Below are 15,545 nucleotides of genomic sequence, written 5' to 3'. Positions count from 1 at the left end.
AGGGTAACATCATAATCCTTTATTTTCATTTAAATAAATCATTGCAGGTAATAAAGAAATTTCATGAAATAATACAATTAAAAAAAAAACATACAGTTCAATTATTTAGTGTGGTTTTAGTGTGGTTTTCTAACTCGTGCTTCTCCCCCAGCCCTGCAGATTTAACACGCCTGTCTCCCCCTGCTGAAAACACGAGATACAACAATCTGATGCTGATTTCATAACCCCTTTTCTTTCACCTTCAGAGACCAGGTTCAATTGTTAGCCTGAAACATCCTGCACCCTCAGCTAATTTTGGGCCAGTGTCCATAATGAGTTTAAAGAGTTACTTGAAAGCTAATGGTACATCATCAACCTCACAGCACCAGCGGTTCGGCCCGGTTATAACTTGGTTAGACGCAGAGTATTGAGACGGGCAGGAAGGATAGTGGATCCCTCTGCATAGCTTATCTCACGCAGAATCCCATTCCAGCACTTCTCTGGCTCATCATATCTGTAGGAAAGATAAATATGTTAGCCCTGGATGTTCTTATAGCATCGTAATAAGACAAATTAGATGTCAGTGCCTTTCGTGTGCGGAGAATTATTTGGCATGGTGTTGTATGAGAATGAATTATGCTAATCTCCATTTTGGCCAGATTAGTTGTATGTGTTCATTCAAGATTATGACAATTTTGTTTGGTTTTCCGAAAAGACTCAGTAATGTTGTGAAACAGCTGGTAGCTGCCGACATTACTTGAAAGGGAAATTGTGTGGGGTGTATTTGGCACACAGGAGGACCAAGTCACCAATAACAGGGATCTCATTAATTTTGTCCTACAAGAGGATCATTTCCTGAAACGGGAAAGTGATTCAGATTTATTGACTATTAGTCAAACACAGATAGCACTAATATTAAAGGTTACTGGGTTACTAATTATATCCGTGGTTTTCCTGCTATGTCTTGAAAATGGATTCTGATTTGTTTGGGTAAAGTCCAGAAGATGATCTTCTTGGCAGATGTGTGGCAACAGTTGTGCTGTGTTGGTTTAACGATCCCTTCCAGACATGTCTGAATGTGTATGATACGGTCTGCGCTGAATATTAATCTTTAATGTCTGATTTGTGTTTGTGTATTGCGTTTCATTACAAAAATGTTTACCATGTCAGAAATAACTAAGTTGACACCATTACTAAACTTCCAAAATCTAATTCAGTGAATATGCAATGCACACATATATTAATTTTAACTACTGGATACAAGATGTCTCCTACATTGCTGTAAGTCATCGTAAATGGAATGCAAACTGCAGCTCAGCCCAGAGACTTTTCCTCATTTAGCGGAAGAATTTGAAAACAGTCTTTCAGTTTCAAACTGAGAATATATGTCATTCTGTACACAAACGATAAAACATCCAAAGAGAGGTAACACTGACCAAAACACAGTCCGAGTGGACGAGGACATCTTTCAAGGTTGTTGAAAAGGGGTCCATGTGATTTCTATTGAGTATAATCACTCTCTCACCATTAACAAATTCTCCTGGTCACATCATAATCTCTCTGTATGTTGCCTCTCACCTCCATATGTCGGTCATCTCTGTGGGGACGGGCTCCACACTGGTTTCACTGGGCATCATGGCGAACCCTCCCACTGCATACAGGAAACCTCCCATCGAGATCAGACTGAGAGAACTACGCTCCTGAGGGAACTCTGTGAACTCGGACCACCTGGTGTGTAACAGAATAATATCAGCACACACACACACACACACACACACACACACACACACACACACACACACAAACACACACACACAGGAAAGAGAGGGTGTCAAATAAGCTGCTATATTACTGTTCCATACCTACTCCAGCACAGCGAGTGGTATTTTATGACCTAATGATCTACTGCTCCCGCTTCGTGAGTCATTTGACAACTGTAGACAGATGCTTCATATCATAATGCTGAAATAAAGTAGGTCACATAATAAAGTCGCAAACAACTGTTGCCTCACTTGTTGGTGGCGATGTCGTAGACCTCCACAGAGCTGGTGAGGCCTGAGTCTGTGACCCCTGTCGCCACAAAGATCTGGTCATTGTGGACCGTGACACCAAAGAGCGAGCGGGCTCTCTTCAGAGGAGCCAGGTCCTTCCACTCAAACTTAGTGGGATTGTAGACGGAGACTCTTCTCATGCATTTCCTGCATAAAAACATTTAATACAATGCGTTGAGGTGATTAATTGGTGATTTTATGCATGATGTTCAATTTACTTGTGGCAGTTTTCAAAAATGTCACCTGGTTTGGGTTGGAGATATTTTAACACGTGTACAAACTAGAAGAGACAGGTTAGAAAGAAGTGACGGCTTAGAAAACGACAGATGGTGCTGAGTTGCACCAACTGTGGCATTTGTAGGGGGCAATATATTATTAACATCAGGTTGTCTTGGCCTCTGTTGTCTCTTTTGATTGGTTGTCTGATTCGCATGTTGTAAACTTTACAAAACTAATATACGTTATGATGTGACTGCCATAAACTGTAACACTATACAGGTAGTGAATAAGGATTTTAAGTTAATAGCCTGCTTTTGGACCTCTTGTGAAATCCAATCAAAGGGTGAAATATCAGCTTATAGTTTGGTTACAGCCAGCTATGCATGCCACTTACTTGCTTTCAGACTTTCCTCCAATGACATAGATGAGACCTTTATGTGATACTGTTCCGTGGCCATACACCTCATAGGGCAGAGGGTCAGACTCTCCCCATTTGAAAGACCTGTGTGCACAGAAGATGACACATCCTCATGAGCTGACTCTCCACATGATAACACTGAATCATGCTGCAGTAATTCTGAGAGGAGATGATGGGAAGGCTGTGGAGTATCTCCAGGTTTGACGATAATCTTATAAATTATATGGTAAAATATGAGGATTTTCATTTTATTGTACTTAGAGGAGGCTTGCTTACAAAATATCTCTGGATTCCAGTAAAGCTAGTTATTACTTATAGCAGATAAAAAGCTCAATATTAAATGGAGTGTGTCCCGCTTACTGTCTGTCGTAGATCATGACTGAGTCCAGGGTGTGCTCTCCTTCCTTAAGTTCCTTTCCTCCAACAACAAAGATGGAGTTTTCAGCTTCCGTCAGGCCAAACAGACAGCGAGGGTTGGGCTGTGAGGGCATCCCTAACCATTCTGAACTTACTGGGTCAAACTGAAGGAAAAGCAAGAATGTTTGAGGAATTAAACACAAGAAAAATGAAAAAAAAAAAAGATATTTTCTGTCACATTGTAAATAGCTGCTGATGGACCTCATGATGGATACTCTACCTGCAGGAAGTAAGAGCTGAACGGTTCATCTTTGTCTTCTTCATTGTAGATAAGTCCTCCAACAACAAATATCTGGTTCTGGCTTGTCACCAGGCTGCAGTGATTCTTGGGAATTTCTGTAGACTCTGACACCACAAAGCATTCGTTTCCTACCGGGTCATAAGCCACAGTCCCTGTGACGCTGATCATAAGTATCAGGTCCATTTCAAACATTCCGAAGCGAGGGTTGTTGTTGAGTATACCCGGCAGGAAGCCTTCATCCTCATCCTCCTCTTCATCCTCACCTCCTTCTTCCCCTTTTGCCCCGTCCCTTGCAGGCTTCCTCGGCTTGGGCAGACGTCCCTTGTGAGCATCCTTGACAAGATCCAGATCCTTCTTGATCTCCTGACTGAACCGGATGAACTGGTGACGCTCCACTTTTTCTTTGAGGTAATCCAAAGGTATGAGCCTGAAACGAATGCAGTGCAGCAGTTCTGGTAGATCCTTGACCCGGTTTGTCTCATCGTGCTTGACCCACTCCATCAGGGATTCAAACACCAACTCCTCCCTCTCAACGTTAAGGGCGTCTGAGGTAATGATGATAGCCAGCTCGCTTGGGGCTAGCTGCAGGAAGTCCTGGTCCCTGACAACAACCTGGTAACGTTCACAGATGAACTCTCTGGCAGCCAGAGCAAGTCTGGGGCAATCCAGCAGCAGCCCCAGCCTGAAGATAGCTAGACAGTTTCCCAGCACTAGCTTTTCTTGGAGATAGGACACGCATACAGAGAAGATGGAGGGAATTTGGTACATGTTAGCAACCATGAAGATATCCTGGACATTCTGTTCTGTCAGATTAATGTCAGATGTGTATAAGTAGCGCAGGATTGGCCCCATAACAGTAGGCTCCACATCTTTGAGGACAATCTCCCGCTTCTTGCTCTCCTCCAAGTCAGAAAGGAACATGGCCTTGAAGAAGGGGCTGCTGGCTGCCAGAACCAAGCGGTGGCAGGGGAACTCCTTGTCTTGGATTTTGAGGACGCAGTCCACAAACTTGTCATTCTCCAAGAGGTCACACAGTCCATCCTGAAGCAGGGTCTGCTGGTACATCCGAGGCTGCTCCGCTGGGTCTATAGTCATGGCAGCCATTTTGTTCTGTCACCTTGTGCGGGTTGGGTGTCGTGGGTTTCCCTGCTTACTCCCCACAACAGAGAAGAACTGTCACCGTTCAGGGGGCTGCTCAGACGGCCCTGGATAGTCTCCTCGGGTTGGCTGGCTGGTGGCTGCAGCTGTCTGTATTTGTCAGTGACTGTGTAAGTCAAGTGTATTTATAGACAGGATCCTCACAGAGCTGAGGAATACATTTTGGTGGGCAGGGAAGAGGACCTATCCGCTGCTGGGCCTCACAGACCCCCGCAAACAGCTGAATGACGGGGGTTGTTAAATCCAGAAGAACAACTCACTGGACAGCTTTGCTGCTTCTGATCACTGTTATATTTTAGACGCTATTTCCCAATTGTCATTCTGTTGGTAATCCAATGTTGACTTCATTACTAAATGTAAGCACACTGCTCCACTGACACACACACACATTGCTTATGTATCAGTGGAGTTCTATAACAGTACTGTGTATAGCAATAGTAGTACATGAAGACCCATGTGTTACATAATGAACCTCCCCTGACTAACGATGTTTTAGAAATAAATGTATCAAGTGTTGTGTTTATTCAGTGTTCCCCTTAAACTGAATCCTTGTCAATATGTGACTCACACACACACACACACTTTCTTCTTGTTTTTTTTCTATTTTAATGAAGACTGTAATACATGCTTGTAAATGCTATAAAGTACATGTGCAGCAATTTCAGCCTCATCAGATTCTGTTCTTAATAAACTTATTGATTTATGATTATTAGCTTCTCTAGTTTGATATTACATGCACATTTAACAAATGTTGTCAATAGTAATAAGCTACGATAATAAGCAAGTACTCGTTTGAGGGTGCTGTGACTTCGTTGTTTGCAATCCTGTCTTTGCTCAGCCATGTTCAGATATTAAAATAAATAGTTTTATAATTTGTTACACATTGGAGACTTCATTTTAATATACAATGGAAAAATCCATGTGTCCACATATGAGATTTGTTTTTCAAAAACTACTTCCAGTTTAAAGAGTATGTTTATTGTCTATAACCTCTTAGGTCCCAATAAACCGAAATACCTTGGAGAAATTAAAAAAAATGTATTTCAAACAAAAGCGTGGGTCTCATGAGATTAAATTATTTGTGTGATGGACAACACTGGCACCTACTGGTTGAAAATGAGAAGCTGGGGAATGTGTTTGTGAAAATTAGCCATAGATGTTGAAGACGACCAGGAGAGTTTATTCCATCTAATTTCAAATTAAATGTATTTTATGTTGTTTTAAGATTATGACCACCTTCCTTGTGCCTCCGAAGCAATTGTGACTCATCAGAGAATGAACATGGGTCTTCTGGGGGTGTCCCGAGGTGTCTGGTAACAGAGTGTTGTTAAAGGGGCCTTGATCAGTTCGGGATCTAGTGAATTTGGAGGCTAGGTCAACACCTTGATATTTTTTTATGCTTTTTGAGTTGTTTTGAGTTTGTTTGTGTGTGTGTATCTGTGTCAGGCTGCATCCTGATGGAGATGTCTGCTGCCATCAAAAAGTGTCATTATTATCAGGTGGGGTTGTCTGGTCTGGTCTAGGTGTGTGGTACATGTCTAAGTAACACCTACATGAATGTCAAGTTCAAAAGTGTCCCAGTAGAACAGTGAATTGTCACAAGATGGTCAATGTTATTTAGTTCTCATGACATTGGTTTTAATGTTACGGCTGGTCGGAGTATGTTTCAGGAAAAGTTTTGAATGTTGAAGGTTGCATATCTAGAGGGTGAAACTTTATTTTGAAACCTTGAGAGGTGAATATTTGCACCGTTCCCTCAGAACTGACTTTACCACATCTACTGTTTTAGAAATTTTATTTTTTCAAATGCAAGTTTTCAAAACTTAGCTCCAGACTTGTTTTTACAGCTTTGGATTACAGCACAAAAATGATCACATAAAAACTAATTTTTAACAGGACAAATACGTCAACAGAACCTAATTCATATTTGGAGATCTATCTTCTTGAGGCCGACCATGTAGAAAGATACACAAGAGAATGCAAAAGAGTGAGCCACAGAAACATTTATAAATGCATCCGACTATAACATACATGCAGCATACATATTTAGTATATGGATACAAACTAGCATACATATACTGCAGTTCCTTGAGATATTTCAAATATGTATATACAGTATATATGGATGAAACGATGCAATCTGGACACAGTCAGTCTTTCAATGAGACAGAAAAGGACAGTGTTTGCATCTCATGATTGGAGGTTTAAAAAGACACCTGCAATTTCTGTTGATTGCCATACAATCCTCTAAAGAGATTGAAACCTTAAAGACCATCAGCCAACCAACAACACATTCGTGTTCTTCCAGCTCCTCCACTGAACAGTACTGTATGATGATGATGAAGGTTTATCATACATATTTTCTCAACTTTTGATTTTTCAAAGGTCGGCTAAGAGAGGCAATAAAATTAATGTCATCGGGCAGAGTAAGTTAAAATCTGTAGAGCCCTGAGTTTGTAGAGTTGTACTATTTTAATCCTTGCTAATGTAACAATGGTAAAACAAGCGTTAATTGCCGTGACCACTTTTAGTCCAACTGGGCCATCCTGTAGCATTAGAGGACAGTGTCCCCGCATCAGTCAAAGTACATTTGTCAAAATCACGTCAATCAAACTTAACTTGATGATATATTTTAATGCAGACAAAGCTTATTCATCCAAACACATGACAAAGCGTCCGTTTTAACCCGCTTACTCCATCACGTGTGGATGAAACAGAACTCTATTACAAGTCAAATGTTCGATTGCCTTTCAATAAAAATCGTACAGTGGGTAAAAGACATTGCAGTCTGCATGAACATTTTCTCTCTGCCTGCTGCGCCAAAGACACACAGCAGGTTTTGGTGACACCCAGGATAAGGCTGACCCACATTCCCTGCTGGGCCGATTGCCTTTCATAGCAAACTGAGGGCCTGAATCATGTGACAGGGGGTTAAGGAAAGATATGCCAGAGAGCCACACCCACACCAACCTCTTGTGGACAGCGCGGTAATGGAGTAAGGCTGTCCGGACAGTCCTCACTGACTGAAATACATTCAAGTTTTTAACATCATACGAAATCTAAAACATTCTCACTAAAATACAGTATCCCATACACAGTGGCTTGTACTTTTGCTATGTGAAAGTGAAGCAAATATACATTACAATCAGCTGCAAGCTGTGTGGAGAACATCCACAGCACCCTTCGTTTAATTTCCTTATTGCACTCCATTTGTGGCACCCTGAAGTTTTTTCAAGTTTTAACCCTTAAAGTTTGATTAAAAATGCAATGATTAGGATCTAACATATTAAGGCAAAATTAAGACAGTATATAACTAACATTATTAGTAGTGTTGGTGATTTAAAAAGGAAAAATGTCAGAGCAATGTAGTAGTTCCTTGACAAGACTACATGTGCTTAGATATACTGTGAGGCATGACTTACGTTTGGCAGGCTTGTAATGTGATAAACAATCTTTTGTACAGATAAAACACAAATCAGAAATTCACCATTGAAGGATGTGACGATTATCTTCAGCAAGTGCACTTGGGGATGTTTCACAGTTCAATACATTGCCTCGCTTCTGACATACAAAAGCAAAAACACCGGCTTGTAAACAATACAGGAGCCGACTGGCTGTTACAGTTCAGGGTGGAACCATGTGAGGGCCTGTTGACCGTGGAGTCTGTGAAACAGTGGTTTTAATTTTTGTTTTGTTTTTTTTGTTTTGTTTTTCTGTCTGATTATTCTGCTTTTTCTTTGCCACCGTCCACTGGCTTCACTGGTTCGTCCAGCAGGGCTTGTTGTCGCTCCCTCTCCTTCACCAGCTGCACACCACAGTAGGTCACAAATAACACAGACAGGGTGGACAGAGGGAAACCTGAAAAAAAAAACAAAAATGAGGAACTGGTTGGGGAGAAGAAGAAATAAGAACAGAAAAGTATGTGTTTAAGAGTGCTGGGTGTGTTCGACTGCAGGTAATATCTGTGACAAACAGGACGATGTAGTCAAATACTGTAGTCTCTGGAGGATGGACTCCCTTCATTGTTTTCCTTGTCTGTGATGTTTTCCCTTTTTAAACTATACTACTAAAATATAATGCTCCCCACCTTTGAAAATCAGTCTTCTGCCCACCATTTTGGCAAACTCCAAACTGTTCAGAGAGAGAACGTTGTAGAGGACAATGGCCCAGAAGTTGGCAGCATTGAAGACACCACGGATCCTGCGTGACATGGATTCACCCATAGCACCCTAGGAACAGAAAACACGTAAGTTCAAGAACAGTTAGGAACATTTTTTGAAATCTTTTCCTTATTTCTATCATTGACCTTTGTTTTTCGAACATTAATGCATGCTTGACACCGATTCAATGGAGAAAGTTTAAAGCTAAATCTGATGCAATAGCTTATTTATCATGATGTGGAAACTTTAATTCACAGAATCCATCCATTTTTCAAATTCACTAATTAAACAGACTGAAATGAACAATGTTTTCTTGTATTTCTGCCTAGATTTTAAGTTTTTCACTGAGCAGAGAGGTTTAGAAGTAATTTCTAGAAGTGAAATTTAGCTTTTTTTTTTTTTTAAAGAAAATTAAATAAAACACGAGATGCAAATTGTTTATTCAAAGTCCAGCATTCTTCTTCTTAATGGTTTCTCACCTCTATGGTAGAAAATGGTGGAAAGGAGAAGAGCTTGGCTACCCACAGCTCAAAGTTGAGGCCAAAGCAGTTGAAAAAGGACCAGATGTAAACCAGCTCACATGGGCCCAGCCACAAAGTGGTGATGGCAAAAGTGCAGATTGTAGCAAGAAGCTCTTTGAAGATTTTATCGTGATCCCCACCGATGTAGTCATAAACATACCTGCAGGATTTCAACTCACATTTAACATAACGATCGCTCACAGTCATTTTGTACATACTACGGTCTGTGGTTTAACGCTGTGAACCAAACACTCACTTGCAAAGCCAGTCGTTGATGCCTCTGTCGAAATGCCTACAAAGCAGGAAAATACATTTTCATTGTTAATAAAATTTCAGGACCCATCACAGTGATCATGCAGTGTATTATTACGGCCGCACGCAGTCGTCTAAGTCACACGTACGTCTCAGCGAAGACGTAGAGCATGGTGATACATTTGGGAGGCTGGGGGGGGTCCAAGTGGTCCAGCCTAGACACGGTGTTGATAACACCAAACATCACGGCTGCCTTCACCCAGTCATACACCAGGTTGGAGTACGCCAATCCGGCTGCAAAGGACAAGAACACAAAGTTACTACGCTCATGGTAGCTCCTGATGAACTAAATATTAACTTGCTGAATTTGTATATAAGCTGTAAAGTTGTACTTTTATGATGCAGTGACTGTGCAGTGATATAGAAATGAATGTGTGATGATGTGATGATTGTACACATATACAATATTGAGTTATTCCATAGCATAATCACCCATGAAACACTTTCAGGGAATGACTAGTATTTATATTTTTAACAACATGTTATTTCTTTTCTCTCCATCATTTTCTTATAGTCCATTTGAAAACTGTGAGGGGAAAAAAATAACAGCATTAGCATCACATATACACAACCAACTAGCACTGACTTACCGAGACAGCAGTCAGAAAGCTTGGAGACCAGCTTCATGTCACTGGGTATTGTCAAGATGTAAAGATAGTGGAAGAACACATCCACCACCAGAATAACTCCCAGGTGCAGCAAGGCCTTGGAGGTGATGTTCCACATCTCCCTCTCCTTCCGGGTCAGCTGAGTGTTGTTTGCCTGCGAAATATATATATTTATAGTAAAATTGAAACACTTAATGACCATTTCAATAATAAACACCTGAACTAAACAGGTTCAGCTACAAAGTTTAGAGTCTACAAGCGCATACAGCACATGAAAAACAGCTTTTTAAAAAATGAAACTGTTGGTTGGTGTAAAATGCCCCTGGTGACACATTGCTACTCACCCTTCACACCTACTAATTTTCCTTCAGATACAGTTTAATGTTCAAACCTCACCTGGACGTGATACTGGTCGAAAGTCATTATGGGTCCGAAGAAGAAGAAGGGGATGTAGAAGTTATATTTCAACAGGTCACAGAACGTGTAGTTGCCGTCCTTCTTCTCACAGTTCTCTAAGGCGAAACTCATACAGCGCATGATGGTGAATCCACAGCCTCCGTAGAACAGGATGTCTTGCAGGTCGAACGAACCGGTCACCAAGGTTTCCTATAGGAAGACCGTCAAACATCACCACTGTGCATAAGGAAAGCAGTGACAATTTGGCTGAAGAGGTGTCATGATATTGTCCCTCTTAAATATATTTCATGGCATCACTGCACATTAACATCATGCACATTACATTACAGCATATAACACAACTTTATGTGTACTATTATGTAAATTGGAGTGCTCTATAAAGTTTAAAGACCACAAGACAGACCTTAAAATTCTCCCTGAGAGTGAACTCAAGGCTGGAGCCACGCACTCACCTGCCAAGAATTATAGGGCTCCAGCTTGATGGAGGCCAGCGTGCCCAGGCCTGCAGCAAAGCACATCCATTTCTTCTTGACTAGAGCGACGCTGTACAGTATGACGCAGTGAGACAGAACCAGAGCTGTGAATGTCCAGCCCATGGTGACCAGGACTACCAAACCACCATACACACCAAAGATCAAGGATCTGTGCTGTGGGTAAAAAAAAGGGGGCCAGTGTCAGTGCAACACCGCAATTTACAGTTCCGTAATTTAACGCAACACACGATGAAAGGTGTTAGTGTAACACTGTTGTATCTACAGCGATGGGTATATTTTAGGAGGGAAAGATTAAATTGTGAGGGGGGAAAAAAATCTTATCTACTATGCAGATTTAAATGAAACTCATGACAAATGTTATATAGTTCACAAGTTTATTAATGTTACCTTACATCCATCTATACCAATCTTCATTGTAAGCATGAAACAAGACAGAAAACATGTTTAAAACTTAATGAACCGTTTTAAATATGCCAACACACTCACAACAATCACTGAACAGTAATCAGACAACATCTGAGGCTAACGGCATACAATGCATGCTCATGCATCAGGCCAGTACACGTGTTTTGTTAGTAGATCACAACAATATTCCATTAAATTGAATGGAATTGAAATAACTGTTTAGCCTGAGGCCTGCTAGCCATAGCAGTATAACATACAGTAGCATTTGATGTGCTTATACCACATAGTGAATAAAATCTGAGGTATGGCCTTGAGTCTGTGCACAAACACGACACACTTATGTGTATACTGTACATGTACAATACGCCAGTGTACACAAACACAAAACAAGACATGCAATTGTACTGGCATGAAAACTCATTGCCGTCGCAGGAGCATTTACACCAACATTCTCTGCACAACACAAATGCACGCACCTTTGGAGCCAGCAGGGTAAAAATCTTGGCAAAGATCACATGACCAGTGAGAGCAAAAAGGATATGATTGCGGAATGTAGAGAACCACATCGCCCATTCGAAGTCCGCAACATCCTGCAGAGAAAGAGAAATGCGTTAGCAGCACATGACAACAGCTCACTTATGGCATCCTGCTTCGAAAAAGAGACACGTATAGAAAGGCTAAATGAGAGGGAGCTTACCATTTTCCTGCCAAAGTAATGCCATCCTGGTTTCACGCTTTCTTTGAAGGCCTTTCTGTTTATGTTCTCTGAATAAAATAGAAAAAAAAATATACTAAATGCAAGAATTTGTGCATGATGATGTGTGTTTTAATTAGTGCAATGTCTAATCATGGCAGAACACTGTAAAACGTGTGTGTGGGAGAACACACAGTCCAGGTTTGTGCAGATTTATTTTTGGCATTTTAAACCCTCGTACTAATCCTCAGTAAAAATAAAAAATAAAAAGATTCTGCAGGTATTCACAGTTTAAACAGCTTTTGGTGCAATTGCTGGATTATTCACATTCAGTCCAACAATGAATATTACATAATCCATTCAAAATGGAGCTTTATATTTTTGAGGCAGACATCTACTCTCACACGGCCATAATCTTGTTGTAGGATATTAATGTACCGGCAAGACAGTGACGCGTAAATGACCAAAATAACTATTACAACAATCATTATAGTAGTCATAATAATACCAACAGTGCCGTCAAGATATCCAGTGCACAAATGTGATTGACAAACGTTCCCTCAGCTGTTCGTCCATCTTCACCTGATCACACTAATGGACGTGAGAAAGGATAGCGAAATGTGAGGGTCATCCAGGGAAAGCCTCTTACTTCTGGGAACACAGCCAGGCTTCTATTACCAGGATACAACGCTACTATAGCATGCAAGCCTGAGCAGTATAAAATACCCACAGATGGAGCGGCCATTAATGGCCAATCCAAGAGGCTCAAGTGAAGAACAAGAATCAGGGCGTAATAACGACTGACAGCAGGACTCTGGCCTTGCCAGTCTGACAGCACAGACTGTGACACACGGCACCAGTCACCAGATTACACTAAGTCCATTCAGCGTGTGAAGGGACAAATTTAAGCGTTTAATAGTCTGAAATCTGCAAACATATGGGATTACTTCAGGAAGAAGTGTTTGGCATTAGCACATTGTCTCTCGGACTGTGTCGGGAAAATAATTAGACAGTAAGTGGAGCACCTTTAAATTGTCTTCATGTTAATAAGAACGTGCAGCAGCTCCTTAGAGGAGGACACTCTCATTTCATCTGCTAAATGAACTTTGTCTGACACAGTTTCAGGTTAAATCGAGTACTGTCATAGATAAAGGCCCTGTTTTTATGAAGCTGTAGTATAGTAATAAATCCATATTGTTACAGGTCATATGGTGACATTTATTAGATGTAAAGAACTGAATTGTACATTTTTAAATGAATGAAAGAATCCCAATAGATTTCAGTGCACGAGCTCAGCAACGCCTTGGTGACGATTAACAACAACAATGACCACATGTTTGTGCTTGGGGCATCTCGTTGACAGGTTGTGCACTCACCACTTGAAGCTTCAAATATCCAACTGCCTGCCCATATCAAGGCCATGGCAAGTACAGCTGTGTAGAGATACAGCTCATATCTGGGGAGGGCAGCCTTGATCCCCATTGTGAATCTGCACACTGGAAGCCTAACGGGCAGAAACGCAATCAGCCACACAATAACAGACCTGACTGAAGGCAAACAGTACGAGTAAAACCAGGAAGATTATGAGGTGTAACAGATATGTCAGATATAGACAGTGGTAAAAGGGTTTAGTTTGTTGAATTATAGTTTGGAGTGATACTTAGATTGTCACTGGGATTAGTATGAAAGCATGCACTTTAACTGTCTCTTAGAAATACCATGGAGTGTCAAGTAAGCTATTTATATAGATTACCAGATGAAAACGTTAAACCGTTTTACAATATAGCCCACCGTACATACACAACATGCTTTAGAAACTCATTAGGTTGAATATAACTTGTGAACGAGTATTTACACATGTTCCTCATGTCCCATCCGGACCAATCTGTTTTAACAGGTGACATTTTACTAATCAGCCTGTAGGACCGACGGGCTGTGACTTAAATAGGACTGCAGAGCTCTGGCTCCTCGGAATCAGCACCGTCAGCTGCGCAACCTTACCTCTCCTTCCTATTATAGCTCTCGCAGTTGGTCTGCTGTACAGCAGGGGCAGCTGCAGTGCTATGTGATCTGAGAGGCGCTGAGGGACCCACTTCACAGAATAATTAGCACTGACAGGAATGACCAAGAATGGTGCATCGGAGTTAGAAAACAGACGCAGGCTACTTTCCATCCGAGAACAGTGCACTCTCTGAATGTGTGCGTCAGGTTCATGAGGCGAACCCGAGTTGAAGTTGAAGGAGTTGGACTAAGAAGTGAGGCAGGTCCATGCCAAGATGTATCCATGGCTATGTGGGACCCCAGCAAAGCGCACTGCATACAAATGCAGGTTTGCTGTTTCACTGCACACAGTCAATAACACTCAGGCCGTCTGCATTGATTTTTATGGTTACTTCTATATTTAACCCTTTGCGCACATAACTATAAAAACAGACTTGTTTTTTTGTTTTGTTTTTTACCAACCTTGTATCCGCAAGATGATGACCGCAGTATTTACAGCCCGACTCTTCAATATGGAAAAGAACTAGAAGAACAGAGGATACAGCAGGTTCTCTAATTCATTCGCCTTGAGGGGGCTTGCCGCTGCCGCTGCCTGCGATCTCCAGCCTCGGCCAGTTAGGATGTTGCGGACTCAACGAAGGAGGAGGAGGAGGAGAAGGAGGAGGGGGATATATTTATCCCTCACTACTGCACCGCAGTGAGGGGTGGTCCACGCCGAGCCCATCAGATCCTACTAGAGCGCAAAAACACTCACAATACAATGGTTTAAGATGAGGAGAAAATCAGAGCCACCCCCGGTGTACCAAACATCTAAAAGATAATGGATTAGACATAGGGATGAGCAAACAAACGTTTTATTTATTTATTTATTTATTTATTTATTTATTACTAGTATTATTATTATTATGTTTCTTTAAATTGGGGATGAAGTGGCATTCACTACCAATTAATTGGGTCCACTGGTGCACAACAATGCATTTTTTATTTTATTTTATTTATTTATTTTTTTACATTTATTGCATATTTTCATATTTACCACTATTCATCTCGACTCTTTCTGTCACTGGCAGCAGACCTGCCATTACTCACAGTATATTGGTTGTGCCAGTCGTTTAACGTCACCACAAACTATATCATCCAAAACGATCATCCAGCTGAACTGCCGAACATTTTAATAGCCACGGAGAGGGATTAAGTGCAGGACTGTTTTGTTCAAATGCATTTGTTTTCCTACCACATGGACTGGCCAGTGGGTGCATGTATCACCTTTGCTCTGTGCTGCCACTACATTATGAATATGAAGATGGAGAATTTTCAGAGTTTTAAGTCCGCGTTTCCCAACATAATCCATCAGCTCTGTCCACATCTTATCAGTCTACTCCAACTCAGCCAACTTTATATGTTAAAACACATAATAAAAGATGTCATTTGGCTTGAAACCCCACGTTTA

At 41.2% G+C, this 15,545-nt stretch overlaps 2 protein-coding genes across 3 annotated transcripts; both read right to left on the bottom strand.

The window, feature by feature from the left end:
* Positions 1-4: 4 nt before the first annotated feature.
* On the bottom strand, positions 5-4,670 carry LOC125011186 (kelch-like protein 40a). Its single transcript, XM_047590273.1, has 6 exons — positions 3,305-4,670; positions 3,028-3,188; positions 2,644-2,751; positions 1,992-2,177; positions 1,558-1,707; positions 5-493 (listed from the first exon to the last, which is right to left on the bottom strand). The coding sequence occupies exons 1-6, from the start codon at positions 4,427-4,429 to the stop codon at positions 382-384; spliced, it is 1,842 nt and encodes a 613-aa protein (XP_047446229.1). The 5' UTR covers positions 4,430-4,670; the 3' UTR covers positions 5-381.
* A 1,798-nt stretch (positions 4,671-6,468) lies between these two features.
* hhatla (hedgehog acyltransferase like, a) lies at positions 6,469-14,740 on the bottom strand. 2 transcript variants are annotated; one of them, XM_047588437.1, is made up of 13 exons: positions 14,558-14,740; positions 13,471-13,598; positions 12,098-12,165; positions 11,877-11,990; positions 11,383-11,403; positions 10,954-11,148; positions 10,481-10,690; positions 10,067-10,238; positions 9,566-9,710; positions 9,421-9,456; positions 9,123-9,324; positions 8,571-8,712; positions 6,469-8,341 (listed from the first exon to the last, which is right to left on the bottom strand). In XM_047588437.1, the coding sequence occupies exons 2-13, from the start codon at positions 13,574-13,576 to the stop codon at positions 8,205-8,207; spliced, it is 1,548 nt and encodes a 515-aa protein (XP_047444393.1). In that variant the 5' UTR covers positions 13,577-13,598; positions 14,558-14,740; the 3' UTR covers positions 6,469-8,204. The 2 variants fall into 2 exon arrangements, with proteins under 2 accessions (XP_047444393.1, XP_047444394.1); XM_047588438.1 differs by lacking the exon at positions 11,383-11,403 and having other exon boundaries at positions 14,558-14,739.
* Positions 14,741-15,545: the final 805 nt, after the last annotated feature.

This window comes from Mugil cephalus, chromosome 7 (assembly GCF_022458985.1).
Source record: "Mugil cephalus isolate CIBA_MC_2020 chromosome 7, CIBA_Mcephalus_1.1, whole genome shotgun sequence".
In the NCBI taxonomy this organism is placed as follows: Eukaryota; Metazoa; Chordata; class Actinopteri; order Mugiliformes; family Mugilidae; genus Mugil; species Mugil cephalus.
Note: the sequence above shows the minus strand (reverse complement) of the source record. Positions and strands in the feature narration are given on the sequence as shown.

Bases quoted from the DNA above. Each gene is read 5' to 3' on its own strand.
- hhatla (XM_047588437.1), bottom strand. From the start codon at position 13,576: ATGGGGATCAAGGCTGCCCTCCCCAGATATGAGCTGTATCTCTACACA. The intron at 9,457-9,565 runs GTACGTGTGACT...CCTGCTTTGTAG, and splicing joins CTCTACGTCTTCGCTGAGAC to GCATTTCGACAGAGGCATCA. The intron at 8,342-8,570 runs GTGGGGAGCATT...TTTTTTTTTCAG, and splicing joins CAGAAGACTGATTTTCAAAG to GTTTCCCTCTGTCCACCCTG.
- LOC125011186 (XM_047590273.1), bottom strand. From the start codon at position 4,429: ATGGCTGCCATGACTATAGACCCAGCGGAGCAGCCTCGGATGTACCAG. The intron at 3,189-3,304 runs GTAGAGTATCCA...CTTTTCCTTCAG, and splicing joins TCAGCTCTTACTTCCTGCAG to TTTGACCCAGTAAGTTCAGA. The intron at 494-1,557 runs GTGAGAGGCAAC...TCTTTCCTACAG, and splicing joins GAGATGACCGACATATGGAG to ATATGATGAGCCAGAGAAGT.